Here is a 27,277-nt window from a genome sequence, read left to right on the forward strand (position 1 = left end):
TCCTCATCACACCTTTTTTAATGTAGGGATTCTCTCCCATGCCAGTCCAGGCCAAGACAAAGACGGGCGCCCGAGAGTAAGACAAAGCTGCTGATCCGCCCTCTTCCCACCTTGCGAAGCCAGGAGTACTAAGAACAGCAACCGCCTGATATTTGCGTAGCTCCTGCGAGGTTTACTTTTACAAATCCTCCGCTGTAAAAAGACGTGTCAAAAAAAGAGGGGAGGACTCTTGTCAAGTCCATACGAAACAAGCCTGCGGGCCGTAAATCAGTCGCGTGGAGGCTTTGCTCTGGAGGTGACTTCCTGCTTCGGTTAGCAATCTGGGCAAAGATTAGCGAGGGAGACCAAAAACATTTTTAAAAATACCCAGCTATAGAGCGGAAAAAACAGACAGGGGAGCGCGAAGGAACTATTTATTTTTAAAAAAAAAAAGTTTGTCGGTTTGTAGGGAGGAAAAAGAGCGAGCAGCGGGAAAGAAACGCAAAGGCGGCGGCAGCAGCACGAAAAGACTGAAGAAGTAGTGAAGCTACAGGGGAGGGGATTGAGAGCAAGAGCGGGGCGCGGCGCCAGGCGCCTGCTAGAAAGAGATAGCGGCAGCAGAAGGAGGAGAGGAAGGGGAGCCACGCAGAGCCGGGCTCGGCGCGAGCGAGGAGCAACAACAGCAGTCGCCGGGAGGGGGGCAGTAGCGGGAGCCCGGCGGCGGCGCGGCGGCGGCGGCTGAGGGGAGCTGCCCGGGCCGGGGCTGAGGATGCGGCTGAAGCTGGGCTTCCTCTTGCGCGCCGTGCTGCTGCTCGGCTCTTTCCTGGGGCTGCTGCTGCTCTGGTCGTCGCTCTCACCCCGCGCTGAGGAGCCCAGCCCAAAGGAACGGATTCGGGTGAGTCGCTGGCTCGGAGCCGCCGGCTGGGAGAGGAAGGGGTGTGGGCGTCTCTTTCGCGTGTCGGGGAAGGGGCTGGCGGCGACGGAGGGGTGTCGCCGCACGGACCACCTGCCCGCCGGCCCTCGCTCCCGCCTGACTCTCAGGCGCCGGGCCGGAGCCCTCTTTCTCTCTTCAAGCGGGGGACGGCTTCGGCGCCTGCTACTGTCACTGGCCAGGCTGCGGCCTGTGGCGTTGGCAAGGCCTGAGAAAGGGGATGTTGGAGGCTTCGGACGGGTCCGCAGCGAGCCGCGTCCCCCCTCGCTGTCGGGGGGTGAGGAAGGGCTGGGGCTGCCTGACGGGGCTCCTCCGAAGCGGGCGGAACTTTTGAAGACAGTCCTGGTTCCTTCAGGTGCGCTGCCTGCTTTTGTGTGACCCCTGACCTGGTTGGGGACAGGACGTTGGCCTTAATCCTTTACCGGTGAGTCGACTGGCGAAGAGGAGGAGGAGCAACGCGCGCCACCACCTCGCTGTAATACCTGCTCTCCCTACTTCCACCCTCTTGTAGTAGGAGGGTTTTCAGTTGACTGAAGTGTGTGTGGAGGGGGGGGGGAGTGTGCTCTAGGGTCAGAGAGGCTGTTTCGGTATTGTACTAGTTTCTCACAGGGATTGCGGTCCCCTTACCGTACTGATGCCATCTGAAAATGTACAGCTCTTTCTGCTAATCAATTCAGAATATTTAAATGTTCGAAAATATGTACTTTCTATAACAGACGTTTGAAACCTTACTTGATACATTTGTGTACATTGAAAGAAGTAGGAAACTTCTCTCATTAACTCCTGCGATGTGAGGCCCCTTTTAAGTGTGACACCAGGCAGAGAAGAGTATCCACAGGGTTTTGCACTGGTATCTCATTTAAGCCAGGGCACCACCTGCATATGTACTCTTAAGCACACCAGAAATTGCTAATCCAGCAGGTGTGGCATTGACATGCTAACACTGTGCACTTTCAGTCCAGTATTCAGTGCTTGTGCAGAGTCCAACTGAGTTCAGTGGGATGTATTTTCCACAAAGTGTGCAGCATAGCAGTAGGAACAGAGAGGCTATTTTAAGGGAGACTGTTTGTGCAAAGCTTCAGAGGGAAGTTTTTTCCTGCCCTGTATCACTTTTAAATTGAGCTTGAGTATAACAGGTTGATAAGTAACCTTGACTATGAATTCTTTGATGCTAACAAGACTTTCTAATATAGATCCGTGTCTCCTAACATAAAGATTCAGTAGGGATGCTTTTATGGTAGGAGGTAAGTGCCAGGAAAAGCTTGCTTTGGGATTGGTGTTGAAGTTGTAGGAACTAAGTCACTAAAATACCTTTCATACCTCAAGTTTGGGAAGGTTCTAGATCTTTCCTTTATTCTTTAGCTTATCGTACCTTTATTCATATTTTCATAGATTTCTTCTTTGGTTCTGGATGCCAAATAAACTGCTTATGTTTTGTCTTTGGGATCAGGTTACACCAAGGGAACAGTTTATGCCTGACAATTAAAGTTCAATTGAAGATTATTGGGGAGATTTTGTATTTTATTGTATTTATGGTCTTTGTTTTTGTTTATTTCTGTGAACCACCTGGAGAGCTTTTACTATTGGGCAGTATAGAAATGCATTAATTAATATATTAAGTGTGTATGATACTGTTGGAGAAATTATGGATTATTTCTCCTTGAAAAAAGTAGATCAGCCCTGCATGTTCACTCTTCCTGCTTTCCCTTAGCTTTGCTTGGTTCTTTGCGCATCAGTTGGATTTAGCCTGCACTGTATTAGTTACTAGGTGGCAGTGTGTTTTTATTTTTAACCTTAATGGCAAAGCTCTGACTCAAAGCACATGAACTCAACATAATTAATACAACATTTAACTGCTAATGGTATGCACTCTGTTATGAATCTCATCAGCCTCAGGGTGATCCAGCAGTATGGATCCAGCTCCTATGGAATGTTTTCCCTCTAAAAATGTGTGGAAGGGTCCAAGTGTAGACAATGCAGTAAGCAGCATCATTTTCTCTTGGCTGAGTTCTTTTGTTTTCCTTTCAAACTAAACAAATGCTTAAGAAATTGAACAAGATTTAAATATTTACTTGTTTTGAATTAATCTAATACTTCAGTGAAAACTTACAGGAATGGTCTAGTTGATCATTGCCATCACCAAAACCAGCCAAAATACTGTAGTAAATTTCAAAAATATGTTCAGACATAATACATACAACATTTATGAGAAGTAGATGTCATCAGATTAACTGGAGAGGCATTTCATTTTCATAAATAGGTGTTTTTGACATGCCAGGAGTGGCAAGTTCCTTTCCACTAATTGAATATTCCACCTGCTTGGAGCAATAAAGAGGCTCAGTATTGTTGTATCCAAGTATTAATTACCATAAGGAAGATTTGAATTGCAATGATCTAGCTATTGATGAAATTTGAACACAAAATATTTCTCAACCATTTTATTTGTTCTTTGGTTTATTAGTATTTTAAATAGATTGGATGCATTTTCAAGTTTTCAATTACAGCAATGTCGACAAACTTAATTTTTTTAAAACTCTCAAAGTTCTAGGTCATTTTGTGAACTCTGCAGGTCTGTAGGAAATCACATTCATGCTAGTAGTGGCTTCAGTCATGCACACATGCTCCTTTGCTCCTGTTAACAGTAGGGTTAAAATAAGGAGGTAACCAAGTATGGATTTCTCTTTGTGTTGACTCTATACAGTACACTCTTATTTACAAGACTCTTATTGGAGTATGGATTCCTTCATACCTTCTTAGAGTGTGTCTGTTCACTATAAGAAATCGCTTCCTATATGGAAAGCAGTGGAGATAATTGAATTTTCTTAGGATAAAAAGAATATACTCCTGTCTATGAAGAACAGAAGAACAAAAAAAGCTAAGAAGATGTTTTATACTGAGTTAGTTTATCTAACCAGACAGTGGCAGTCCAGGGTTTCTGGCAGATATCATTCCTATTGCCTGATATTTAATCCTTTTAACTAAAGAAGCCACAGATTGAACCTGAGACTTTTGGCATGCCAAGCATGTGCTCTTTGACTGAACTATGGCCTTCTTTCAGATCATGCCTAAAGAAGTATTTAGTGTTGTTGGATTTTCTTACTATGTACCAAGGCAAACTTAAGCAGTTCAGCAGTCACTACCTATACTACAGCAAATCATATACTCAGTGATCTCTCAAGCAATATGGGTATTGGCTTCTAGAGAAAATACATATAAAATGGGATGTGCGACTGTGTATACTGTTGTTTTCCTTAATGCAACAAGTATGGCATTAAAGGTTGCTGAATCGGTCACCATTGCAAAAGTGCTGTGCCACATTTTCCAGTACAATATATCAGTGGCATTAGAAATGGGTACAGGTCATAAAGTATTATGACTATGTATTCTGAGTTTTATAAAAATCAGTAATAGAATTGCTGAAGGGTCTTTGTAGCTGTTGCGGAAAAATGATTTTTAAAGTTTGCTGTTCCATTGTCATAGTGGTGTAGTGAGAACAAGGGCAAAACTTGAGTTGCCAGGGTGTGAACTTAGGCTTGCCTCAGCACAAGCTGTGTAGTAGAAGTGATTCTTTAAAAAAAAAAAAAAAAACTGATTAATAATGAATTTTCTGATACATTTAAAAGATTAAATTTTGGATATCTCTGGAGAAAATCTTTATTATTCATTTCAATCACATTATACGGAAGGTTCCTGTTGTGAATACTGTACTTGCCTGTGCTGGGTTGTGCAATGTTATATAAGCACTCAGTGCAACAAGAATATTTTCTAAATAATAATTGTTTAACAGTGAACAGCCTGCTTTGTGTAACTGTGCCATAAGATTTGTTTAAAAGTAGTTTGCTGAGGAAATGACATCCTCACCAATGGGGAGAGCACCAACTGCGAGAGTTGCTAGTCTAGCCATGCATGCTTTTGCGGGGTGGGGAATCTCTTGACTGAAAAGGCAGAAGAACATAGTTTAAACAGGATCATAAATCACAGCTTTTGGCCACCTGTATGGCTTGTGAAATCCTGGATAGTTGAGAATTTTATAGTACCTTGCAGAATTTCCTCTTAATTTTGGTGCTCTGCAAGACCCAGCTGAGGGGAAAAAATCAGGTTCAACAAGAAATTTTAATGAGAATAGCTGTAATTTAGAATTTATATCACACCAATTTTTTCCCAGTAAGAGACAATTTATCCAATGAGTCTGACCTGCACTCTGTAGACTGGAATTAAGAGTGAAAATGGTGCACACACGTGCATGTGTGTGTTTGCTTTTGTTTGTGGTGTTGTTATGAGAACAAACAAGAAAAAAGATCATAAAGCACTTTGCACGTGAAAGAGTTGATAAAGCATGCTGTTAGGAAGGATTGTGGGAGGACTGCTGAGGTAGAGGGGGGTTAGTAGAAAGAAACTCCAGCATGTTTTGAGCATGAATTTCTGCTTACCCCTAGGGGATCTTGCTGTATCTGCTTTCCTCTCAGTGTGCAGATGTGTTCATGTAAGCCCATTATTTTTTTCACTTAAAATAGCTGGCATCTGTTTTGTCTTTTTTAAAGGGGGATGTATTAAAAATGTTTTATAAAGCTCTGTGTGAAACAGCTAATTATGGCCTGTGCCAATGATATTATACTGTCTTATGAGATGTGAGTATTTCTGAAGGCTGGTCTGACTAAGGCACTAAAGGCAAGCTTGTGACCAGTGCTCAAGGAAAAAGTAGGTATTACATGGGAGCCCTATTCTGGGAATTGCCAGTGTATTTCTCCTGCTTAAAAACAGCTGTGGGGTGTTGTGGGGGGAGGTTCCACTGGGGAATTCAACTCTTTGTCCCCACATTGGTTTCTTCATTGATATCTTCTCCCTTCCCTTCTGCCAAAGCTGCTGTTGTTTGGCACAGAGCAAGAGAACAACACTCTCCCTTCCTGCTACTTTTGTCTGAGGGTTGGGAGTGGGGGGTGTTGTTTGGGGTGGTGGTGTTGTTTAAATGAAAGGATTGAAGGAGCCCAAGCACAGAACTTTCTCTTACAGTCTAGTTTAGTTCGCACATGCTTGGTTGTGGCTAGCAACAGTTGCTTTCTTGAACCAGTACATTAGAATAGATTAATTTACTAATTAATTAATCTAACTAAGTAATTAATCTAACAAATTAATAATCTAATAGATTGGATTAGATTAATGTACTAGTACATTAGATTAGATAGGCAAGACATGAAAACGCCCTGGTCAACCACTGCACCCAGCCCATCTCCAACCGTCTCAACTGTTGTCCTGCCACTGGAGCAAGATGGAATCTGGGAAGAGAGAGGCTGACTATGCGCACCACTTCCTCACTTTAATCCAATCCACGCGCAAGTCTTGACATCCCCAACTCTAGTAAACCTCAAAGTCCTGTGGTGATGGGCGAGCGACGAAGCAGCAGGTGTGGATACACTGGGAGCTGTAGCCGCGGACCTGCACAGAGGAGGCTCAGTTCTAATAGTCGTCTTCTTGCTGTCTGAAGCAACAGCTGGATTCGGTGTCTACCTGAGTGACTGAGCAGCCTTCTTTAGGACCGCACTGCTCACCTCTATAGCAAGAGGAAGGGGCTAGAAAAGGTGCCCTAAACATTGTTTGCTTCACAGAACCCTGGCCAGCTTACCGCGGCTGGAGGGGATCCCATCTCATGTGGTCGAACAACAAAACTTCAAACAAAACGCAAGGTAACACCACTCACTATTGGCACATGGAACATACGCATGCTTCAAGACAACCCCTCAGCAGATCGACCAGAAAGAAGAACAGCCCTGGTCGCCAGAGAGCTCGCAAGATTTAACATCGATATTGCGGCCCTGTGTGAAACTCGCCTAGCCAACGAAGGTCAGCTCACAGAAACAGGAGGCAGTTACACATTCTTCTGGTGTGGACGTAGCAGTGACAAACGTCATGAATCTAGAGTTGGCTTTGCGGTTAAGAATCATCTTGTCCCCATACTTGCCAGTCTTCCCAAGGGCATGAATGACCGACTCATGACACTGCATCTCCCACTACCAAGAGGAAAGCAAGCCACACTGATCAGCGCCTGCGCACCCACAATGACGAATCCAAATGAAGTAAAGGACAAGCTTTATGAAGATCTCAATGCCCTACTCTCATCCATGAAGTGCACCGACAGGCTGATTCTACTTGGCGATTTCAATGCGAGAGTTGGATCTGATCACTCTGCCTGGGATGGCATCATTGGAAAAAATGGAATCTGCAAATGTAACAGCAATGGCCTACTACTACTGAAGAAATGTGCGGCTCATGATCTGATCATTACTAATACCATCTTTCGCCTGCCCACTCACAAAAAGACGTCCTGGATGCACCCATGCTCCAAGCACTGGCATCTCACTGATTATGTCATCGTGTGGAGGAAAGACAGACAGGATGTAAGAGTGACCAAGGCCATGCCGGGTGCTGACTGTTGGACTGACCACAGACTTATCGTATCCAAGTTACGCCTTCACATCAAGCCAAAGAGACGTCCGCAGGGAAGCAAAGCTGTGATGAAAAAGATCAACGTCAGTAAACTGAGGAACCGCAACACAGCAGCTTCACTAGCAGAAGATCTTGACAACCAACACTCGGAGTTGCAATTAGAGGAAAATGCTGAGAAAGACTGGGAACGCTTCCGGGATATTGTGCACTCTTCTGCACTAAAGGTTCTTGGACCCTCACACAGGAAACAGCAGGACTGGTTTGATGAAAACGATGAAGAAATCAAGGCCTTACTTGCTGAAAAGCACTGCCTTCACTGTGCTCATCAGAACAACCCGTTGTCAACAGCTAAGAATGCCTTCAACAACGCTCGCAAGACCGTACAGAGCAAGCTTCACAAGATGCAGGACTCCTGGTTGAGTGCCAAAGCAGATGAAATCCAGAAGTTTGCTGACAGAAACTATGCCAAACGGTTCTATCAAGCCCTCAGTTCCTTGTATGGCCCTCAGCCCTCAGGGAGCTCCCCTCTGGTGCACCTCTCATTACTGAGAAGACTCTGATTCTACAGCATTGGGCTGAGCCAATCTGTACTGAACTGCCCATCCTCTGTCAGTTACGAGGCGATTGACAGAATGCCCCAGGCGGATATCAACCACAGCCTGGACGTTCCACCATCAAAGCGTGAAACCCTACAGGCCATCAGCTAGCTGTCCAGCGGCAAGGCCCCAGGATCTGACGCAATTCCAGTGGAAGTCTATAAGGAAGGTGGTGCAGTGCTTGTCAACAAACTCACTCAGCTGTTCTAGTCCTTCTGGAATCAAGGATCCATTCCTCAGGAACTGGTAGATGTGTCCATCGTACACCTCTACAAGAGGAAAGGAAATTGACAAGTCTGTGATAATCATAGAGGAATATCACTCCTCTCCATCGTGGGCAAGATCCTTGTGTGTGTGTTGCTGAATCGCCTGATTGACCACCTGGAACAGGGTCTACTACCCAAGACACAGTGTGGCTTCCACAAAGAGAGTGGCACTGTGGACCTGATCTTCACAGCCCAACAGCTCCAAGAGAAGTGTCAAAAGCAGAACCGTGAACTGTACACAATCTTTGTGGATCTCACCAAGGCTTTTGACACTGTCAGTCATGAAGGTCTGTGGTGCATCATGTTGAAGTTTGGGTGCCCTGACAGATTCATCCTGATGGTACGTCACTTCCATGACGGCATGACGGCTTGTGTTTTGGACAACGGAGAAGCTTCAGAGGCCTTTCCCATTACAAACGGCATCAAGCAATGATGCGTGCTGGCACCGACCCTGTTCAGCATAATGTTTTCAGCCATGCTGACAGACGCCTTTCAGAACAACTCCTTGGGAGTCAGCCTGAAATACAGGACCGATGGGAAACTGTTCAACCTGCGAAGACTCCAGGCTGTCACCAAGAAAAAGGAGACTGTGCTACGAGACCTCCTTTTTGCTGACGACTGTGCCCTGAATGCTGGATCAGAGCAGGAAATGCAAGCCAGCATGGACAAATTCACAGCAGCATGCGACAACTTCAGCCTCCTCATCAACACAAAGAAAACCAAAGTGTTGCATCAGCCAGCTCTGAAAGCCCAACACCAAGAGCCCACCATAACAGTGAAGGGACAAAAGCTGCAAGCAGTGGACCAATTTACACACTTTGGCAGCACCCTTTCCCGTGCAGTGACAATTGACATCGAGGTCAACTGACGAATCGCCAAGGCAAGCTATACATTCGGCAGACTGCTGACCAAAGTGTGGGACTGCCCTGGATTAAGCCTTGCTACAAAGCTTAAAGTCTACCGAGCAGGAGTGCTAACTACCCTGATGTATGCCAGTGAGACTTGGACTGTATACAGGAGGCACGCAAGGCAACTGAGCCACTTGCACACGACTTGCCTCCGCAGACTTTTGAGAATTCAGTGGCAGGACGAGGTGCCAGACACAGAAGTCCTCTCCAGAGCAGGCCTGCCATCAGTTCACACCCTGCTGATGAAAGCCCAGACATGCTGGGCAGGCCATGTTGCAAGGATGCCAGACCACTGCATCCCCAAACAGGTCTTCTATGGTGAGCTGTCTCAAGGAAAGCGATTTCATGGGGGACAAAAGAAGCAATACAAAGACACGCTGAAAGCCTCTCTCAAGTCCCTGGTTATCAACACCACCTCCTGGGAGACCCTGGCACCTGACCGATCGACATGGCGCATGCTGATCCACCAAGGCTGCCAAACATCTGAAGCCAGAAGGACAACCATAGCACAAGAGAAGCGAGCACTCCGTAAAGCCAGAGTTGCAAATGTTGCAACAGTGGTGTCCACACATGTCTGCCCGACGTGGCAGAACACTCTGTGCCCGTATTGGCCTTATCAGCCATCTGTGGACACACAGTGGACAGCTTACAACCCATTAGATGTCAAGGTCCTCATCGAAAACAATGGACGAACATCATCATCATCAACACTAGTTTTTTATTACTCAAGGATGGGTTGTTATTTTTAAGGCAATTAATATGTCACAAATATCATAGATTTATAGGTAATACAAGCTGATAAGCACTTTTATATGGTTGCAATTAGGTATATTGGAGATGTGACAGCATGTGCTAACATCATGCTCATATTCTGTGTATTAAGATTAAAATATTGGATTGTTTTATTTTCATAAGCTTTGCATTCTCTATAATTACATGAAGTATTCATTATATTTTTGCTATACAAGTGATCTGTCAGCTAACAAGATAGAATTGTGTGGGATGGTAAACTTTGGGGGATAATAACATCAATGGTGCAACATTGCAAATGATTGCAAAGTAAGTCTTTATTTCGATTCAACATAAATTTTCAGTGTCAGGCAAAAGCAGTAGGATTACTGATGTGTTTCTTTGAATTTACCTTTCAGCTTCATTCCAGCAGTGAAAGCCATCTCAGGTCATTTGTAAGAAGTCTCATATGACAGCTACTCCTGAGATTTAAAAAAACACAACCTGTAAGAATTTGTCTGAAATGGGAAGCAGTCCTTATGTGTTCTTTTCCTGATTACTTTCAGGGTATATACAGAATACCTTTCTCGTCACCTCTATGATTATTAGCCACAGGAGAGAAAAATGCATTCTCTTGGTAGAAAAGTTTTTGTATGGGGATGTCCACCTCAATTTATGTTCAGTTGATTTATTTCCAGGTTACAGAAAAAGCTAAGGGTCACAACTAATTTGCTAGAGATTTGTTGGGCTTGGTGAGCCAACTCAACTTCTTATCCCCAATCCATCAAGCCTCTCCGAAAGTCAGACTAACCCTTTTTCCTTTTCATGCTGCCTAACGTTGATTTGGGATGGGAGGGAACAAGATTGCAAGCAAGGGTGAAATGTCATGGAATTAATGCGTATAAATTGGGCATTAATTAAATAAAATGGAAATTAGTTCATCCTTGGAATTGGGATAGACACACATGGCTCAAATCCGTATTTTACCATAAAACTTACTGGCTGACCTTGAACCCATAGCTTTATTGCCACATAACCCACCCCACAGGATTGTTTTGACAGTTACATTGCAGGAATGGAGAAGCCTTGTTATTGTCCCACTGAAGTCCCTTGGAGTATGGTGGAATACAAGTGATGTGATTAAGAATATGAGAACTCGAGCTGTTCTCCATCTTTCCACAACATAACTATAGTTTGACTGGTCTCTTGTATAAAATCTTTGCTGTCCATTTCTAGGATTCAAAGTTCCATGCATAGTGTTTTGAATTTCTATTTGGGCGTTTCTGACTTTTTCCTGCTGTGATCCAGTGTCTCCCCATGCCACCCCAATTCTGAAGATTGGACAGCCCTCCAGCATGATTGAATATGGCAAAAGGAATACAGACAGAAGAAAGAACTGACATGTACACACTGAAAGAGCTTCCAGTGTGTACATGTGCCAAAGAGCTTCCAACTCAAAGTGTCATTTTATTTATTATGTCTCTGCACTGCCTAAAAGCTAAAGCTTCTAGGCAGTTTACAAAAATTCAAACTCTAAAATAACTCTGCTGAAAAACCATATACATAAAAACATAAACATGCAACACAGAGAAAGACACATATATAACAAACCTTTTTTCACAGAAGATTCTTTGATTTATGACTGACATTATTGCTGTTAGTGGTTCATTGGTGCTAACTGAATTATTATTAGTTAATGAAATTGTTGCACAATAAGATGGCCTTAATAAAGTTGAAGATATCCTAGTTATTTATTTATCTGGACTCCTAAAAGCAGGAATTTAAAATAGGAATTTAATGCAGACACTTTTGGGAATTGGTACCTGTCAGACTCAGTAGGACTTACTTCTGTATAAATGTGAATAGGAGTGACCTGCATGGGTTCCCCTGTCCCAAATATGTATAGGTTTGTTATTTATTTACTTTAAATTATTCTAGGCCACTTTTAAGAGTGGAACGCTCTCAAGGCAGCATGCAAATAGAGAAGAATGGACAGTAAATAAATATAAAAGACTATAGAAATGATAAAACTTATACAGAGTATAAAAAGGCTAATGAAAATAAGTGGGTCTTAAGAGACTTCCTAAAATGCTGCAAAGAATGGGGGCAGGCAAAAGCTGATTCCAGAATTATAAGGCTGGGAATTTAAGTACTCTCATAGCTGCTTACAAATATATTTAGCACTCATATTTTGGAAGGTAGCTTTTTGCTAAGTTGTGATTTAGATTATTTAGGAGCATATGCATATGACTTAATTAAATTAGGCTGGCCCAAAGAAGGTGTACATAATTTTACAAATCCTCCAGAAAGTGATTTTTGAAGTAATCCAATTCTTATTGCTTGTTTTTTGACAGTATGATAGTTTTGATTGTGATTTTAACAATAAAAAATTTCATTTTTGTACTTGTATACAACTCAGACTATCAAAGAAATATCTGACTGTTCCACAATAGCATAGGGGTTTCTTTACATAACTAATACTTTAGGAACTGACTTACTAGACATGCTGCCACTCTAATGCAGGTGGTAGTTGTACCACAGCTATATTATGTATTTAGACTATCAGTTTCTCTTAATAGCAAATTAACCACTGATAAAACAGGATCGCTGATAAATAGTTTGAGCCATCAGCATGCTCAAGAATTTAGGTTCGCATTTTTTTAAAATTAAACCTCCAGAGGGTCATACGATCAGAAAAATTGGCCAGTGAGGACTGAATGTACTTGGTGCTCTCAAGAAACTACATAATAAGTGTCAATTGTAAAAGAAAGGGCATAGGGCAATCATCCTGTGGCACCTAGACATCAGGGTGGGGGCTGTAGGATAGCCTGGATTCTAAGAGACAGCAGTCTGACTTCAAGAGCTGGAATTCAGTCCTCTGCCTGCTAACAGCCAGTGAAGGAAAACCGTGCCAGCTGCTTTCCAAAGTCATAAAAGCAACCTTGGAGTGAGGTTCAAGAGGTCATTTGCAGGGAGACAAGGCAAGTGGGTGTGGGGGATATGATGTACCCTGAAGCTGCTCCAGCCTCTCTTTTTACCTCTGGCACACTGTTGCTAAACCGCCTAAAATAGCTATCCAGGAAAATCACAGAGTATGAGGAGCAAAGAGCCGAACATCACCTCTGCCACTTCCTGTTCTCTGTATTGAATAAGCATGAGTCTCTGACGTTGGGAGTTTCTGCTCCTCTCCATAGGATTGTGCCCTTGCTCAAATCTAATAGCTTATGCAGTTCCATCTTACGCTGTTTCAGAGGACGGTGTGGCTGTCTGGTTTGAAGCCTGAACAGATGCACTGTTGTTATGGGGGAAACCTGTATCATGTAACATTTTGTGTTGCAGAATCCACTTGTTTACTTAAATTAGGTTATAGTTTTTCTGATGTCTACAAACTGCCCAAAGCAGTCTGTTCATTATTTTGTGTCTTAGTGGTTCAGAGAACTGAAGTTTTATATGGCTATGTTATTTTTTAAAGGTAAGTACTTGGAACAACACCCACATGATATTTGATCCATGGTTATTTGATCCACATATATATGTGACTGTTGTTAGAACTTGAGTATGCACCAATAAAGCTTAACTGAGAATTTAACTCAGAATTCTTTGTAGAATGTACAAAGATGATGCATTGTACTTGTTTGAAGATAAACCCAATTAATGCTAGTTCTGCTTTACAGACTCCTCAAAACCTTATTTTGAACTTTGAAAATCAGGACACAAATCCTGTCACTTTGCATTAAAAAATGCAACTTCAATTCAGTGAATTTAGGACTCACTAATGTGCAGCATTGTCTCATGATTTTTCCTTTGCGGTTGAGGCTGTGTGTGTTATCAAGCAAGGCATGACTTTCTTGTAACACACTTTGTCGAGAGATTTAACAGTCCCTGTATGTCAAATAACTGGAAAGATTGTGGTAGACACAATATATTCTACACACTATATACATTCTTTTGAAGGTTCATGCATTTAAGGAAAGTTAATGGTAACACTTCCAACAGACATTGACAGTGTTGGGGTGAGGGACTCCTTTCGCTTCTTACTGAGAAACATACAGGCACTTAACCATTCTTTTACAGTTGCTGCCAGATATCTATTTATAATGTCTTCCACATAATATTTTTAAAATGTCAACACAAAATGCTGAACCTTCCCTCTGAAAACATCTTGTTTGTTTATAAGCCATATTTCTCATTCATTGAAGAGTACTGATTGAACTTAAATGTCTTACATATAAAAGGGAAATTGCCTTTAAAGAACAGTTGAATGTCCAAAAGAACATAAATGGCATAGTTGTGTGCAGGAATAGAGAAAGAAGTGCTTACAGTTAACTCCTAATGCATCTCAGCATAGCTAATGAGACCACAGTGGGAGTAATAGGCCTTTTTTCTCTCTACATCAGCACAGAATTGCACCTGAAGTAACTTGTTTACAGTGAAATTGAGGAGTATTGCATGGAACAAACTGTGATTTTTGTTTGTCATGTTAGTCTTTTACTACATGTGCTGAACACCCTGCCTTTCCATGCTTTATCTATCTGACTCTGTAGGCAGTGCAGTTAGCTGTTGTGTATGACCTTGGGGCCTTAATACCAGACATAAGAGGATTCTCTTCTGTTCCTGAATGTCTTGCCTTTTGTGTAGATTGATGAGAGATGCTTTACAATATTTTTGTGAGAGATAAACAAGTTGGTTCAGAGTGTAAAGGAGGCAAAACCGTGAGGATTTGAAGCTGAAGTCTTAAGCAAGCTTTGTTGAATACAGTGGAACTTAATTTTGCTTAAACACGCTGTTAGCATTCTTTAATTTTCAAATAGAATTTTGTGAGACTATAGGGAGTATATCCAAAAATTTCAAAGTATGACTGACAATGCTATTAAAGAGATAATGGAAAAGTGATCTTTGTGGAAGATTGGGTTGTTGTCTTGATACATTCTTGTTAACTATCCTATTTCATCCTTTGCAGGAAATATGATATTAGTGAAATATTTTTGTCAGGGGAAATGTACTAATTCTGTCTTCTGTATGTTGTCTATATAAGGGTGATAGATGTATAACAAATTGCACTTGGTATGTACCTTTTCCTCAGTACTTTCCTGCACCCTCCAAATTATGCCCTAAGTCAGTGATGGCGAACCTTTTAGAGACCAATTGCCCAAACTGCAACCCCAAACCCACTTATTTATTGTAAAGTGCCAATTCCGTAATAAAACCTGAAAACAACTCACTGCCAGTCCAAGCAATCTCTCCTTGGCAGTGCACTGACCGGCCATGTGAAAGTTTGTGGCACATGACATCATCGCATGACGCCGCTATGCCTTTCCAAGCATGCACATGGCCCCTATGTGCACTGTTGTCTGATGCTCGGCTGCTGGGGTGATGCTGGGTTGACTTGGCTCACATGCTGACAGAGGGGGCTCCATGTGCTCACACTGGTGCACTTGCCATAGGTTCACCACCACTGCCCTAACCCTACCCTGGTCCATTCCCATAACCCTAATATGGGGCTAAGGTTCCATTGAAAATAATGTGATTCTGAAAAAGCCTTCCTTGAGTAGCTCTTTCTGCACAGCTCATCATTTCTGCACATTCCAACCATCAAAATCATGCCAGGTCAACTCATTTTTGTCACCCTAACCCAGTGATGGTGAACCTTTTAGAGACCAAGTGCCCAAACTACAACCCAAAACCCACTTATTTATCTCAAAGTGCCAACACTGCAATAGAACCTGAAAACTGAAGTTTTAGTTTAAAAAAAAATAACTCACAGCCAGTCCAAGCAAATATATATCTATCCTTGGCCATGTGAAAGCTCAGACAAGTTGCGGCTAATGAGTCGCAGCTCATGACATAATCACCTGGTGCCGCTACTCCTTTCTGAGCATGTGCATGGCCCTGATGTCCGCTGTTATCTGATGGTTGGATGCTGGGGCAACTTGGCTTGTGTGCTGACAGAGAGGGCTCTGCATGCCCACTGTGACGCGCGTGCCATAGATTCACCACCACTGCCCTAAGTAGTGTGTTTCTCTCCCTCCCTCTCCCCTCTCCCCCCTTCCACACACGGGTTTTTTCCCCCATCATTTGAAAACAGTATTTATACAAAGCCCAGAAAAGCTGGAAGCAAGCCTTAACTGCAGCTGACTTTATATACAATATTGTTAAGCATCTGAGATTTCTTCTTATGAGAGACAATTGATTTGTGGATACATAAAAGTGTGCTTTGATCAAGAGCTGGATCAATTGCTATATTACTAGTGAAACAAATGTCATTATGATGGCAGGTCTGTATATTATAGGACACCTATTATGTTCTCCATCCAGCTACAACCTATTTTCTAGCCTGAATAGACTTGTTCTGCTTCTTGTCATAGATCAACATGTAGCTACTTTTGAATGTGCTGTTTTTGCATGTGCATATGTTGATAGAGAGCAAAATGAGATTAACACTGCTGCCCTGTGTATATCTACTTAGAAGTAAGTCCCACTAAATTCAGTGGGACACATTCCCAGATAAGTATGCACGGAATTATAGCCACAGGCTGTGTTCATACATAACATCACACATGGCAGGAATGACTTGTCATTATGTGTGAATTCAGCAAGCATGGTGAAACATGGCACATTTGGTTAACTTAAAACCCCAGGGAGAATTAATGGTTTGTTCTAAGATTTCCACATTTCAGCATTGCTTGTTATCATGTGTGAATTCACTTATAATGTTTTTCTATAATTCCCACATTTCTGCCATCAAGTTTGGCAGCAAGAGTGGCTGCTGTGGCAGCAGACATTCTAGGTTATATTTTTCACTGTCCTGGAAAACTGTTTAGCAACTGCTGAGGCAGTTGCAACTACACTCTACCTTGCACCACTTTCTTCTGTCCATGCACTGCCTTTGCAATGCCCAGCTGCAGCTCTGGAATCTCAGCAGCAGCAGGGCATCACACAACACCATCTCCAGCAGCAGCAGCTACACATGGTGCTCATTTCTGGTTTCCAGCACTTTGCTGGAGCTGCGCTTTGAAGTGGCTGTGTGTTTGATCTACTTGGGGAGCACTCTCTTCTTGTGAAGGCAGTTTAGCACAAGAGGAGTGTGATGGCTGTGTGTGGGCGTTGCTAACAGCCAAAAGGGCAATCATCCTGATAAGCCCAGGTCAGCACTGCTAACAGGGATTTCATTCTGAGAAGCCTAGGTCTCCCACCTTTACCACTCCCAATCTTGTTCCTGCCTTTTCTGAGGACTGTCAAAATGCCCTGTTGCCCCATTCCCCAACACCACCACAGCTGTGCAACAAACACGTTCCTTGCAGTTTACTGGAAAACTTTCTTAGGCAGATTCCCACATTCAGGAAAGTCCAGCAGGATACATTCCCTCTGTCCATGGCATATCCTGCCCGTGAAGATGTCCTCTGGGTGCAGGGGAGGCAGCCCCTGGCAGCATGGTGAGTCCTCCATATGGGAGGGCATTGACATATGTGCAGCAAGGAAGGTGGGAAGGTATGTGTGTTTGTGTGCATGCATGCATGCGCATGTTGGCACAGAGCAGGGCAGCAGTGGGAGGTGTAGGCAGGCAGGAGCTGTACACACTGGGATTGTTTCTGAGTTATGGGGCTCATGGGATACATGCTGCCATTTGGAAAAAATATGGAAGTGCCTGGAAACTACTCATGAGTACTTAACCATGTGAATGTGTGAACCCAAGACACAAGGTAAGATACCCTGCTGTTCAGTTGTTTAGTGTTGTGTGTGAACACACCCTGAATGTTGTAGACCTCCCTAAAGCAAAGGCCCTCTGCATAACCTAAACCAGCTCACTTAGAGCATATGCATTTTCAGAGAGTGATCAAATCCAATTTTAGATATATTCTAGTAAAAATACATTCCTGAACCCTACAGCTTTCTAAATATCAAGGAATAATAGGATTTGTGGAGCACACAGAGTTAACAATTCCCTAAGCTGTCCTTCTCAAATGCAAGATCTCTTTCTTGAGCAAGCACTGCTAGATCAGATGCCATCAGATTTTGCCTGAAGGCGTTTTTTTTTTTTTTTTCTTCCAACATGCATTACTGTATGCCTGTTCTGTACACCAAACTTAATTTGCTATTTTTATGCTCATTTTCCTTGTTTGGACAGATCCTTTTGGAACTACTTAGAATCGCTTTTTCTTTTAAAAACTCTAAATAATTGGTATCCTCAGTGAACCTTTACTAGTTACTTATCTCTATTCCTCTCTTATTCCATGACAGCTAAGTTTGCTCAGGAGTCTTTGTTAAAACCCTTACTGGATGGTCAAGTAAGGAGCATCTCCTGGATCAGCCCCATTGATATCTCAAAGAATGTTAAAGGTTACTGAGGAAGGGCTTACTTTGCAGAAGCCCTGTTGATTCTTTCTTAACTTGTACTTTTGTATGCCTACTATTTTATCCTTAATAATGTTTACCTAGAACAGACATTTAAGTTAACCAGCCTCTGATTTTCCAGAATCCCTCCTGGATCCCTTTTTAAAAATTGATATTAACATTGGCCATTCTCCAGTCCTCTAGTACAGAAGTCACATTTTTGGTAATAGGCCAGAAAAGTAATATTTGAGGTCTTAAGACCTTCAGAATATATATCATCTAGGCCAGTTGATTTATTACTTTTCAATTTATCAATAAGATTGAACACTTCATTTTGTCAGTTCTATTTTCCTCAGTTCTTAAGAATCCTTTCCTGGAAAAAAAAAAAAAAACAGTTCAGGCAGAGGTATCTGTCTTTTGGAGAAATGAAGAATCCAAAATTTCCTTGTCCTGCTTTATTTGCTGCTTTAATTCCAATGTCATCCAATGGTCCAATTGCCTGCCGAGCTAGTTTCCTGCTTTGGATCTCTCTCTCTCGCTCGCTCGCTCGCTCTCGTGTGTGTGTGTGTGTGTGTGTGTGTGTGTTCACCTTGATGTTGTAAGTAATATCCTACTCAAATGCCTTCTTGAATTTTGTGCTCCTTTTTGCTGCAGTATACCCAAGATTTCCATTTTCTGGAGGAAGCCTTTTCTCTGATAACTTCCTTCACTGCTCATTAACCGTGCTAGTGACCACTTAGACTGGGTGTGCTCCCTTTACTAATATGTGGAAGAAATTATAGCTAAGCATCTACTACTGTGGGTTTTTAAAAGCTCTGAGCAATTTGAAAGGATTTAATCCTGTTGACTCCTTTCAGTTCCTTCTTACCAGTTCCCTAATTTTAGAGAAGATTCCTCTCGGAATCAAATGTGATTGTGTTGGACTTCCTTGGCAATTTTCCACTGAAACTTACAATACCTCTGATAGCACTGTGGTCTTTGTTTCTATTTGGTTCAAAAGCACTCACATCTCATACTAGGTTCACTCAACCAATTGTTCTAGTGCAGCTGCATTCCAGTAATTGGGCAAGAAACATTATACTTTTATTTGTATAAATGTTTGGGAAAATACTCCTGCCTGCAAGTTTATCAATAACTTTGTGTAAAGGTTTCCAGAATTCATACTATTTTACTACTTTGTACAGAAGGCCTTTATAAGTGTTGAAATGCACTTAAAAGTACACTGAAGGGTTATGTGAAGTTTACCGGCTCCTGTGTACTCACCCAGAATAATAACCTTATCTTGTTAGTGAACATTGATTAATATGAAACAATATAGTTTTAGCTGTGTGTATAAAGCTTTTTGAGAAAATTGAATATTCACTAACTTGGTAAAACTTAGAAGACTCTACCAGGTAGACCAGTATCATCACATATTGCTAATTAAGGTAAAATAGGTGAAGGCCAAGATAGGTGGCTTGCCTAAGGCCAACCAATAAGTTGGTATATCAGCTGTAGATTCACCACCTTGTACCTTGTTATTGGCACTATACTATATTATCTCCTTCAGTTGTGCATTTTCTGTAATGTGGATGAATAAAAATGGTGTATTTTTAGCCATGCAGTGGTTTCTTAAAATCCCTGAGTCTGATTAGAATGCAGACAAAGTGTACTTTAGTAGAAAAGGAAGTGTGTTCCTTCTGCAAACCTACAAATCTTAACCATGACTGTAAGCAGCCATTCTAGTCAAAAGATTCTAGTCTTCCTGCTATAGCATTCCATGAAGTTGCATACAAGATTAATGGAAAGTTGCATTAATGAGATTAATTGAAATATACATTCTATTTCTTTGTTTTCCATTATTGATCTTATCAGTATAACTTTAAATGTTTGCCACAGGCACTCATCCTCTAAACTTACAAGTGTGGAACTGTCAAGCTATATTTTATTTCACATAAGTGGAATATAGTAATAGAATGATGTGAACATTGCAGTCTCCTCCTGAAAATATGAGCAGTTCTACCACATGCAGAGTAAAAACTGAAAACAAGCACCAAACATGCCATTTAAAGTAGTTATTGGTCAGACTTCTATTTTCTCAGTGTCTTATAACAAAATGTTTACAAACCTCCATTAGTGACTAACTAAACGGTGATATTTAAAATTTGGATACAGAGACAGTTGCTGGTTTTAAGTGGAAATGTGGCCTTTACATGAATGAAATATATATACCTTGAGGATGGATGGATGGATGGAATGCTTTTACTTCTATTGAAACTAAAGCAACTGGTGATTCAGGCAAGATAAGAGTGACTGTTGTGCTTGCCCGCAGCTGGAATGTTATAAAGTTTTTTTTTTTTTCAGATATATTTTTTGAAGTATTTGGATAAAGATCCAATGATTCTTGGGCAAGTTGCTAGGCTCTTGGGCTGCCTCTGGTCAGTGTCTCAAAGGGATGGTTAGAACTGTATGTATGTTGCCTTGAGTTCTGTGGAAGAAAGGCAATATTTAAAACATACAAATGATGTACACATCATTATAAATTTTAAAAATATTCATTAGTTGCAGTCAGAAAATATTAATAGAATCATAGAGTTGGATGGAGACTTTTAGGCCATCTTATTCATTGCAGAAAATTCAAAAGAAAATCCTAATCAATAGCTGTCTAATATCTTCTTGAAGATGGTTACCACCACTTTGCACTGTTAATCATTAAGACTGTTATGCAGTATGTTTTAGAAATAACACTGTTAGGACAAGAGAATATGATGATGATGTTTGTCCATCGTTTTCGAATAGGACCTTGACATCTAACGAGTTGTGGGCTTTCCACTGTGTCCGCAGGTGGCTGATAAGGCCAATATGGGCACGGAATGTTCTGCCACATGTCGGGCAGACATGTGTGGGCACCACTGTTGCAGCATTTGCAACTCTGGCTTTACGGAGTGCTCGCTTCTCTTGTGCTATAGTTGTCCTTCTAGCTTCAGATGTTTGACAGCCTTGGTGGATCAGCCTGTGCTATGTCGATCAGTCTGGTGCCAGGGTCTCCCAGGAGGTGGTGTTGATAACCAGGAACTTGGGAGAGGCTTTCAGCGTGTCTTTGTATTGCTTCTTTTGTCCCCCGTGCAATCGCTTTCCTTGAGACTGCTCACCATAGAAGAACTGTTGGGGATGTGGTGGTCTGGCATCATTGCAACATGGCCTGCCCAGTGTGCCTGGGCTTTTATCAGCAGGGTATGAACTGACAGCAGGCTTGCTCTAAAGAGGACTTCTGTGTCTGGCACCTTGTCCTGCCACCGGATCCTCAGAAGTCTGCAGAGGCAAGTCGTGTGGAAGTGGTTCAGTTGCCTAGCGTGCCTCCTGTATACAGTCCAAGTTTCACTGGCATACATCAGGGTAGTTAGCACTACTGCTGGGTAGGACTTTAAGCTTAGTAGCAAGGCTTATTCCACGACGGTCCCACACTTTGGTCAGCAGTCTGCCGAATGCAGAGCTTGCCTTTAATGTTATGTTAATCATTACGACTGTTATGCAGTATGTTTTAGAAATAACACTGTTAGGACAAGAGAATATAATGCTTAGCTAAAGCACCATGCCTGTCTTTGCAGAAGACAGTTTGGGAATATGGCTTGATTCTCATGTAGTCTCTTTTTATTGTAATCTGTTTCTGCCCAACTGCTCCTTTTCTCTCTGTTTTTCTGTTCAAGGTTATCTGTAGAAATCAATACTGTGCCTGTGGCTGGCACTGTAAACAATGTCTAGAATGAGAAGATAGCCTTTATATTATACTTCAGGTGCATTGCTGCTATTGCTAACTCAAGTTCTTCTTTTATGGTACTAAAATATAGAAAACAACATTAGAAATGGCAGTGATTAGTAATGTGGAGAACTACTGACTTGCAAATTTAGGCCAAGGTGTCAATTTGCTGCTGTGCTCTAAAATGTACGTACATTCTTTGAAAGATGAGCCCTTTGAATGTATACAACTTGCTTCAGTTTCATGATAACAAATGGATTGTTATGGGTGGCATTCATTAAAGCTGTGTTCTTCTGGAACATCATATGGAACATAGTTGACAGGAAAGCTTAAACTGCAGATTCTAGCAACTGTATTAGGAGTGGGGATGAAAATGTAGGAAAGATTCTCAGATCAGTCTTTCAGAGAGATGAAATCCAAAACCATAGGATGTGGACAGGAAGGTACTGAAGAGCTGAGTAATAAATCTTTTTCTTCCAGGCAAATAAATAGTAGCAGCAGCAGCAGAAGTTAAATCTTCACCTGTACCAGGCAAATGTCCCAAGGATCTAAAATCTGATTCTAGAAAATCAGATAAAGAAAAGAATAATGCTTTAGGCTGCAATCTTAAACACATTTACTGTTTGGAAGCAAGCCTCATTGAGTGCAAATGGACTTAATTTAAGTAAACCTCCATAAGAATGTATTGATATGGGATCTGTCCCCCCATAATTATGGTTATTGCAGAATTCATTACTTGCAAGGCTGTTAGTTTATGTTTGCTTTTCAGCAAAGATGGTTTGCAAGGGTTCAGTGAAAAAATGCATACCGATATTAAAGGTATTAAACTTTCAGCATTTAAACATCTTTCCCCCACAAAAGTATATGGAAATTGTAGTAGGAACTGGAATATGATTGGAGAAGGAAGAGCTTGAGAGAAAAGTGCATGAAAGCCTATTAATATGAACTGATTAAAAAAGTTAATACTAATCTTGCCAATTTTGCATGCTGAAAGTGGCTTATACAATTTTGTGAATGAGTGCATGTCTATTTTTTATTCCTGCACTGTCTCTACAGAGTTCCTGAAGAATAAAACTAACAAATTACATTCATTGCCATTTCAGCCATGCAGAATAAAGCATTATAGTGAGAATGAATTATAAAAATAGCTGCAACTGATAGCCTTTCAGCCCCTGCCCCCCATTCTGTGTTCATGATGTTAGCAGCACATGCTGCTTAAAACACACTGTACACCATTAGGCCCACTTTTTCCACAATCCTTTCGGCATGACTTGCCCATTTCATAATCAAATACAGCAAAAACTGTACCTGGTGATGTATACCTGGCTAATCTAGGAACTTATCCCTGATGCCGAGATACAGTCATGCAGCACTAGGATGACTGCAGCTAGTTCAACAGACTAGCCTGAACTATATTTTCTTCTCTCTGAATACTGGATCATTCTTGTGGGAGGATAGAAACCAAGGAAGAGGGGGAAGTAGCTAGCAACCTGAATAGGAGTACTTTGTACTGCTACATTCACAAGGGCTTTACTTGTGAATAAATATCAGAAGCAATTCACTCAAAATTCGCTTGTCTGATTTAGCCCCAGAGTTGCTTCCATCCAGTGATAATGCCTGACAAGTTATGCCTCCCATGGCTTTGCATTTGGTGTGCAATTTTGCTTTGTTACGTCTTTCTGTATTAGATTGTTGCTTTGTTTATAAAGCAATTGCTTTGTTTATTTTAATGGTTATAAGCTCTACACTGTTGTTCCCTGTATATCAAATAGTAACTGCACAAATTAAGCTAATATTCAACCATTGAGATTTATTCATCTTTCTTTTTCTTTTATTAGTACTTCATCACATTTGACACAGTTTGTTGAAGTAGTAGTACTAGTTTCATAAATTTATGCAGCTCATGCTCTAGTGTTTACGGACAAATGAATGTACAAGACAAATTTTTAATAAAAAGTAGTAGAGAATGGAGAACACCAGTTCCTGCCCATTAAAGGATGAAATGCAGACAGAAGATATACTATCTGAGTGATTTAAAAAAGTAAGGCCTTGTATACTTACTTTCAGAGTCTGGGTAGCCAAACAGGAAGATAATGTCCCTGAGTAGGCCAGCATTTAGTCTGTAGTTACTGCTGTTGGAAACATTTTTAGTAGCTAACGTTGCTAACATGTATTGTAAGTTAAAATACAGCATTTTCATAATTTAATATAACCCATTTAACTAAAATGTTGATCCTGGCAATTCCTGTCATAGCCACTGTCCAAGCCAAACAGAAGTAAAGATTTCATCAGCTTCAAAAAGGAGCTGCAATGACTTCCATTCTGTGCTTGGAGGGGAATGTGGATAAGAACAGCCAGGGGCCTCCCTGTGACTTTTGAGCTATATGGGAATTGTTACTAATAGCAACGAGACCAATCTCCCAAATTTCTGTACAAAGACTACATAAAAAGCAATTAAGCCTTTTCTTCTCAGATACAGAGTTTTCCCCACCATTCATTTTATTTACATATGTACTGTGATGGGAGGAGGGTCCATAACAAGGATGATGTAATTTGCAGGATGTCTCAGTAGTTTGTACAGTAGTCTTAAGCCTTTTTTTTTCTTTCCAATAACCCAATAAGCTTTTGAGCATGTGTACAAATCACCTTTTTTAAAAATGGGATGGACTTGAAATTATAAGCCATTGTTGCACTCACTGTAGTTCCATGCTGTGTTGGCCACATGCTGCTGATATTTTGCCTTAGAAACCCAACGTAAATGTTTCACTAAATATTTAGGATTTGGACAGAGTGATTTAAAACAGATCCAAATGTGTTCAGATTTCTAAGTCTCTTGACTTGTGGATTCCAGAATCTGAGTTGTGTAAATTCTGGGGATATATACTGTATTTTTCGCTCTATAAGACGCACTTTTTTCCCCCTCAAAAGTAAGGGGAAATGTCTGTGCGTCTTATAGAGCGAATGTGTGTGTGCCTGACGCCCGGGACGCTGCCAGCCCGCTGGCAGCAAGTGGCACCATCTGGCCGGCAAGCACTCGGCGCGCCCTACTCCGCCCCCCCCCCCCAGCGCAGGTGAGAGCTGTGCCACTCAGGGGGAGAGGAGGAGGAGCCGTGGGCTTTAACCCGCCGGCCGCACGGAGAGATGGACTGCTCATCCCCACCGCCTGGGAAGACCTGTCGCTGCCGCGCCACCCGGAAGACCACCACCGGCACACTGCCGGCCCCACGTGGCACCACCTGGCCGGCACGTGCTCAGCACATCCTGCTCCGCCCCCCTCCTCCGGCACAGGTGAGAGCTGTTAATCACAGGTCGGTGTGTGTTTTCAAATGGCAACCCGTCTTTTAATGAAGCCCATGGGGAAGTGATGGGGAATGTGCCTGTGATTATCAGGAAGCTTTCCATGGATCAGTTATCTGTTAGTTGATCAGACAAATTTTTTTTAGGATCAGTGGATATTTGAACAGCATTACCTTCGTGTATGAAGTTTAGTCTTCAAAGGCTACTTAGTCCACTGTGTGTTTGATTTACCGTACAATATCTCATTTTTTGTCAGAAGTTTTTTCTATTATTTACTAGTAGGGCAGCGTGGACATTACTGACTTTTTTAGATTTGTTATTGAATTGTCTGCAGCAGCTCTTGTATAACTGATATAGATTGTGGATTCCTTCAGTAATTCCACTACTGACTAAGAAGGTGATGTCAGTGATTGTGAGCAACAGAGCTTCATAAATTCTGACTCTAGTGATGATGAGTTCTATGGGTTCAACGAAAACTAGAAGAGTACTCAAACTTTAAAGTCTCTCTTTTGTTAATGGTAGTGATGATGGTTCTTAATGCCACTGTTGACTGCTATTCACTTTACAAGGTTGAAATACGGTATTACTGTATTTTGTTATAGTTTATTAAATAGTTTAGTAAACCATTTGATTCAGAATATTTTTTTTCTTGTTTTCCTCCTCTAAAAACTCGGTGTGTCTTATGGTCAGGTGCGTCTTATAGAGCGAAAAACACGGTAGCTGACTGGCTTTTTCCAAACTGTACAGATTTTGCAGACTTGAGGATTGCTTTTTCATTTGTGAGGATGATTAGCACAGATTCACATTAACTAATATGCATTGCATATTAGCACTAATGTGCACTTGCGCTAATGCAGATAAGCACAAGTTGAATGGAATTTTGAATTCCATAAGTGAGCAGTTAACAGAATGATGGTCTTATGACAATCTGCAAAACACAGCTGAAATGGATTTAACAGAATCCATACATCCTAGCTTATATGTGGTGTTTATTTAAGTTTGTACGAAGACTGAATTCTAGGTGCACAAATAGCTCTGGCAGTTTAGTTTTATTAGTTTTGAGAGATCCTTTTCTGCAGTTGTGGTTTGTGTCCTCAAGTGACAGGGCCAAAGGATTTGTAAAGAACAGTGATACCTTGATTGTTAGTAATGAATTACCCTCCAGTGAAACAGAGCTGCCATTTCTCTTCCATCAGGCTGTGCCTTGCATTGTGTTATTTCTTTCTTTCAGGAGAAGCTGAGGCTTGTGGAGAAGTATGATATTTTCTGCAGAAACTGAAACTTAAAATAGGAAAGAAATTAGTGTTACTGGCCCTCAAGGGTTCAGAATCATTAGCTAGACACTCAGTTTTGGGATAGAGATCATTTTAGAAGCCAATATAAGGAAGCCAATATAAGGATTTGTTAGAGCCTCACATATGTTGTATTGAGCCATTTACTTTTGTAGCTGCAAGTTTTCTTTGTTTTAAAGAAAGGAAAGTTTTTCAGGATTATAATAAGGAACTACACATCACCTTTGGCTTCATAAGTCTTAATTGTTCAGCTGTTTGACTTTTGTTGTTAGATGCTGTATAGACTGCCTTGTTCAGGAATGTGTGAAACTTGTGTATGTATGTGTGTTTGTGATTAAGGTTTCATTTTTAACAGATGTTGCTTGTCACAAAATATTAAAAGTTATACTTTTCTAATTGTAATTGTTATTTATTTATAAGATGTAGACCAATCTGGTTATTGTATTAGTACTCCTGCTGTTGGAATGGATGTTTTTATTGAAATTGATGTTTTATTATCTGGATTTCTTACTATTTTGGACTTTGTTTCATTTGATTATTTTTAATTGTTATAAACCACCCAGAGAGCCATATGGCTATTGTGTTGGTCTATAAAAATGTGAATGAATAAATGAATAAATAAAAATGAATTTCTTGAATTTGTTGACCAGTCCTTAAGTGATGCTAAGTTATACCTTATTTTCATATGTGGCCATGGTAGGGGCTTCCCATATGTACCTATATTTTAAATGGAGTAGTTTTATTTATTGTTTTTTTCAGATTATGTGTTTT

The 27,277-nt window shown here is 41.4% G+C and overlaps 1 protein-coding gene across 4 annotated transcripts in view; it reads left to right on the plus strand.

The window, feature by feature from the left end:
- The first annotated feature begins 525 nt into the window (after positions 1–525).
- GALNT7 (polypeptide N-acetylgalactosaminyltransferase 7) overlaps positions 526–27,277 on the plus strand; it is a 54,181-nt gene continuing 27,429 nt past the window's right edge. The window contains exons 1-2 of one of the 4 annotated variants that reach the window (XM_044430633.1): positions 800–874; positions 1,266–1,334. Coding sequence is in view for 3 of the 4 variants with exons in the window: in XM_044430631.1 (XP_044286566.1) it covers positions 749–874 (126 nt within the window). In the remaining variant the exon portion in view is untranslated. Of the gene's footprint in view, positions 875–1,265; positions 1,335–5,309; positions 5,394–27,277 lie in introns of those variants that run through there. The other 3 variants (XM_044430631.1, XM_044430629.1, XM_044430632.1) reach the window with 3 other exon arrangements.

This window comes from Varanus komodoensis, unplaced genomic scaffold, assembly GCF_004798865.1.
Source record: "Varanus komodoensis strain SLA01 unplaced genomic scaffold, ASM479886v1 scaffold21, whole genome shotgun sequence".
Classification (NCBI taxonomy): Eukaryota; Metazoa; Chordata; class Lepidosauria; order Squamata; family Varanidae; genus Varanus; species Varanus komodoensis.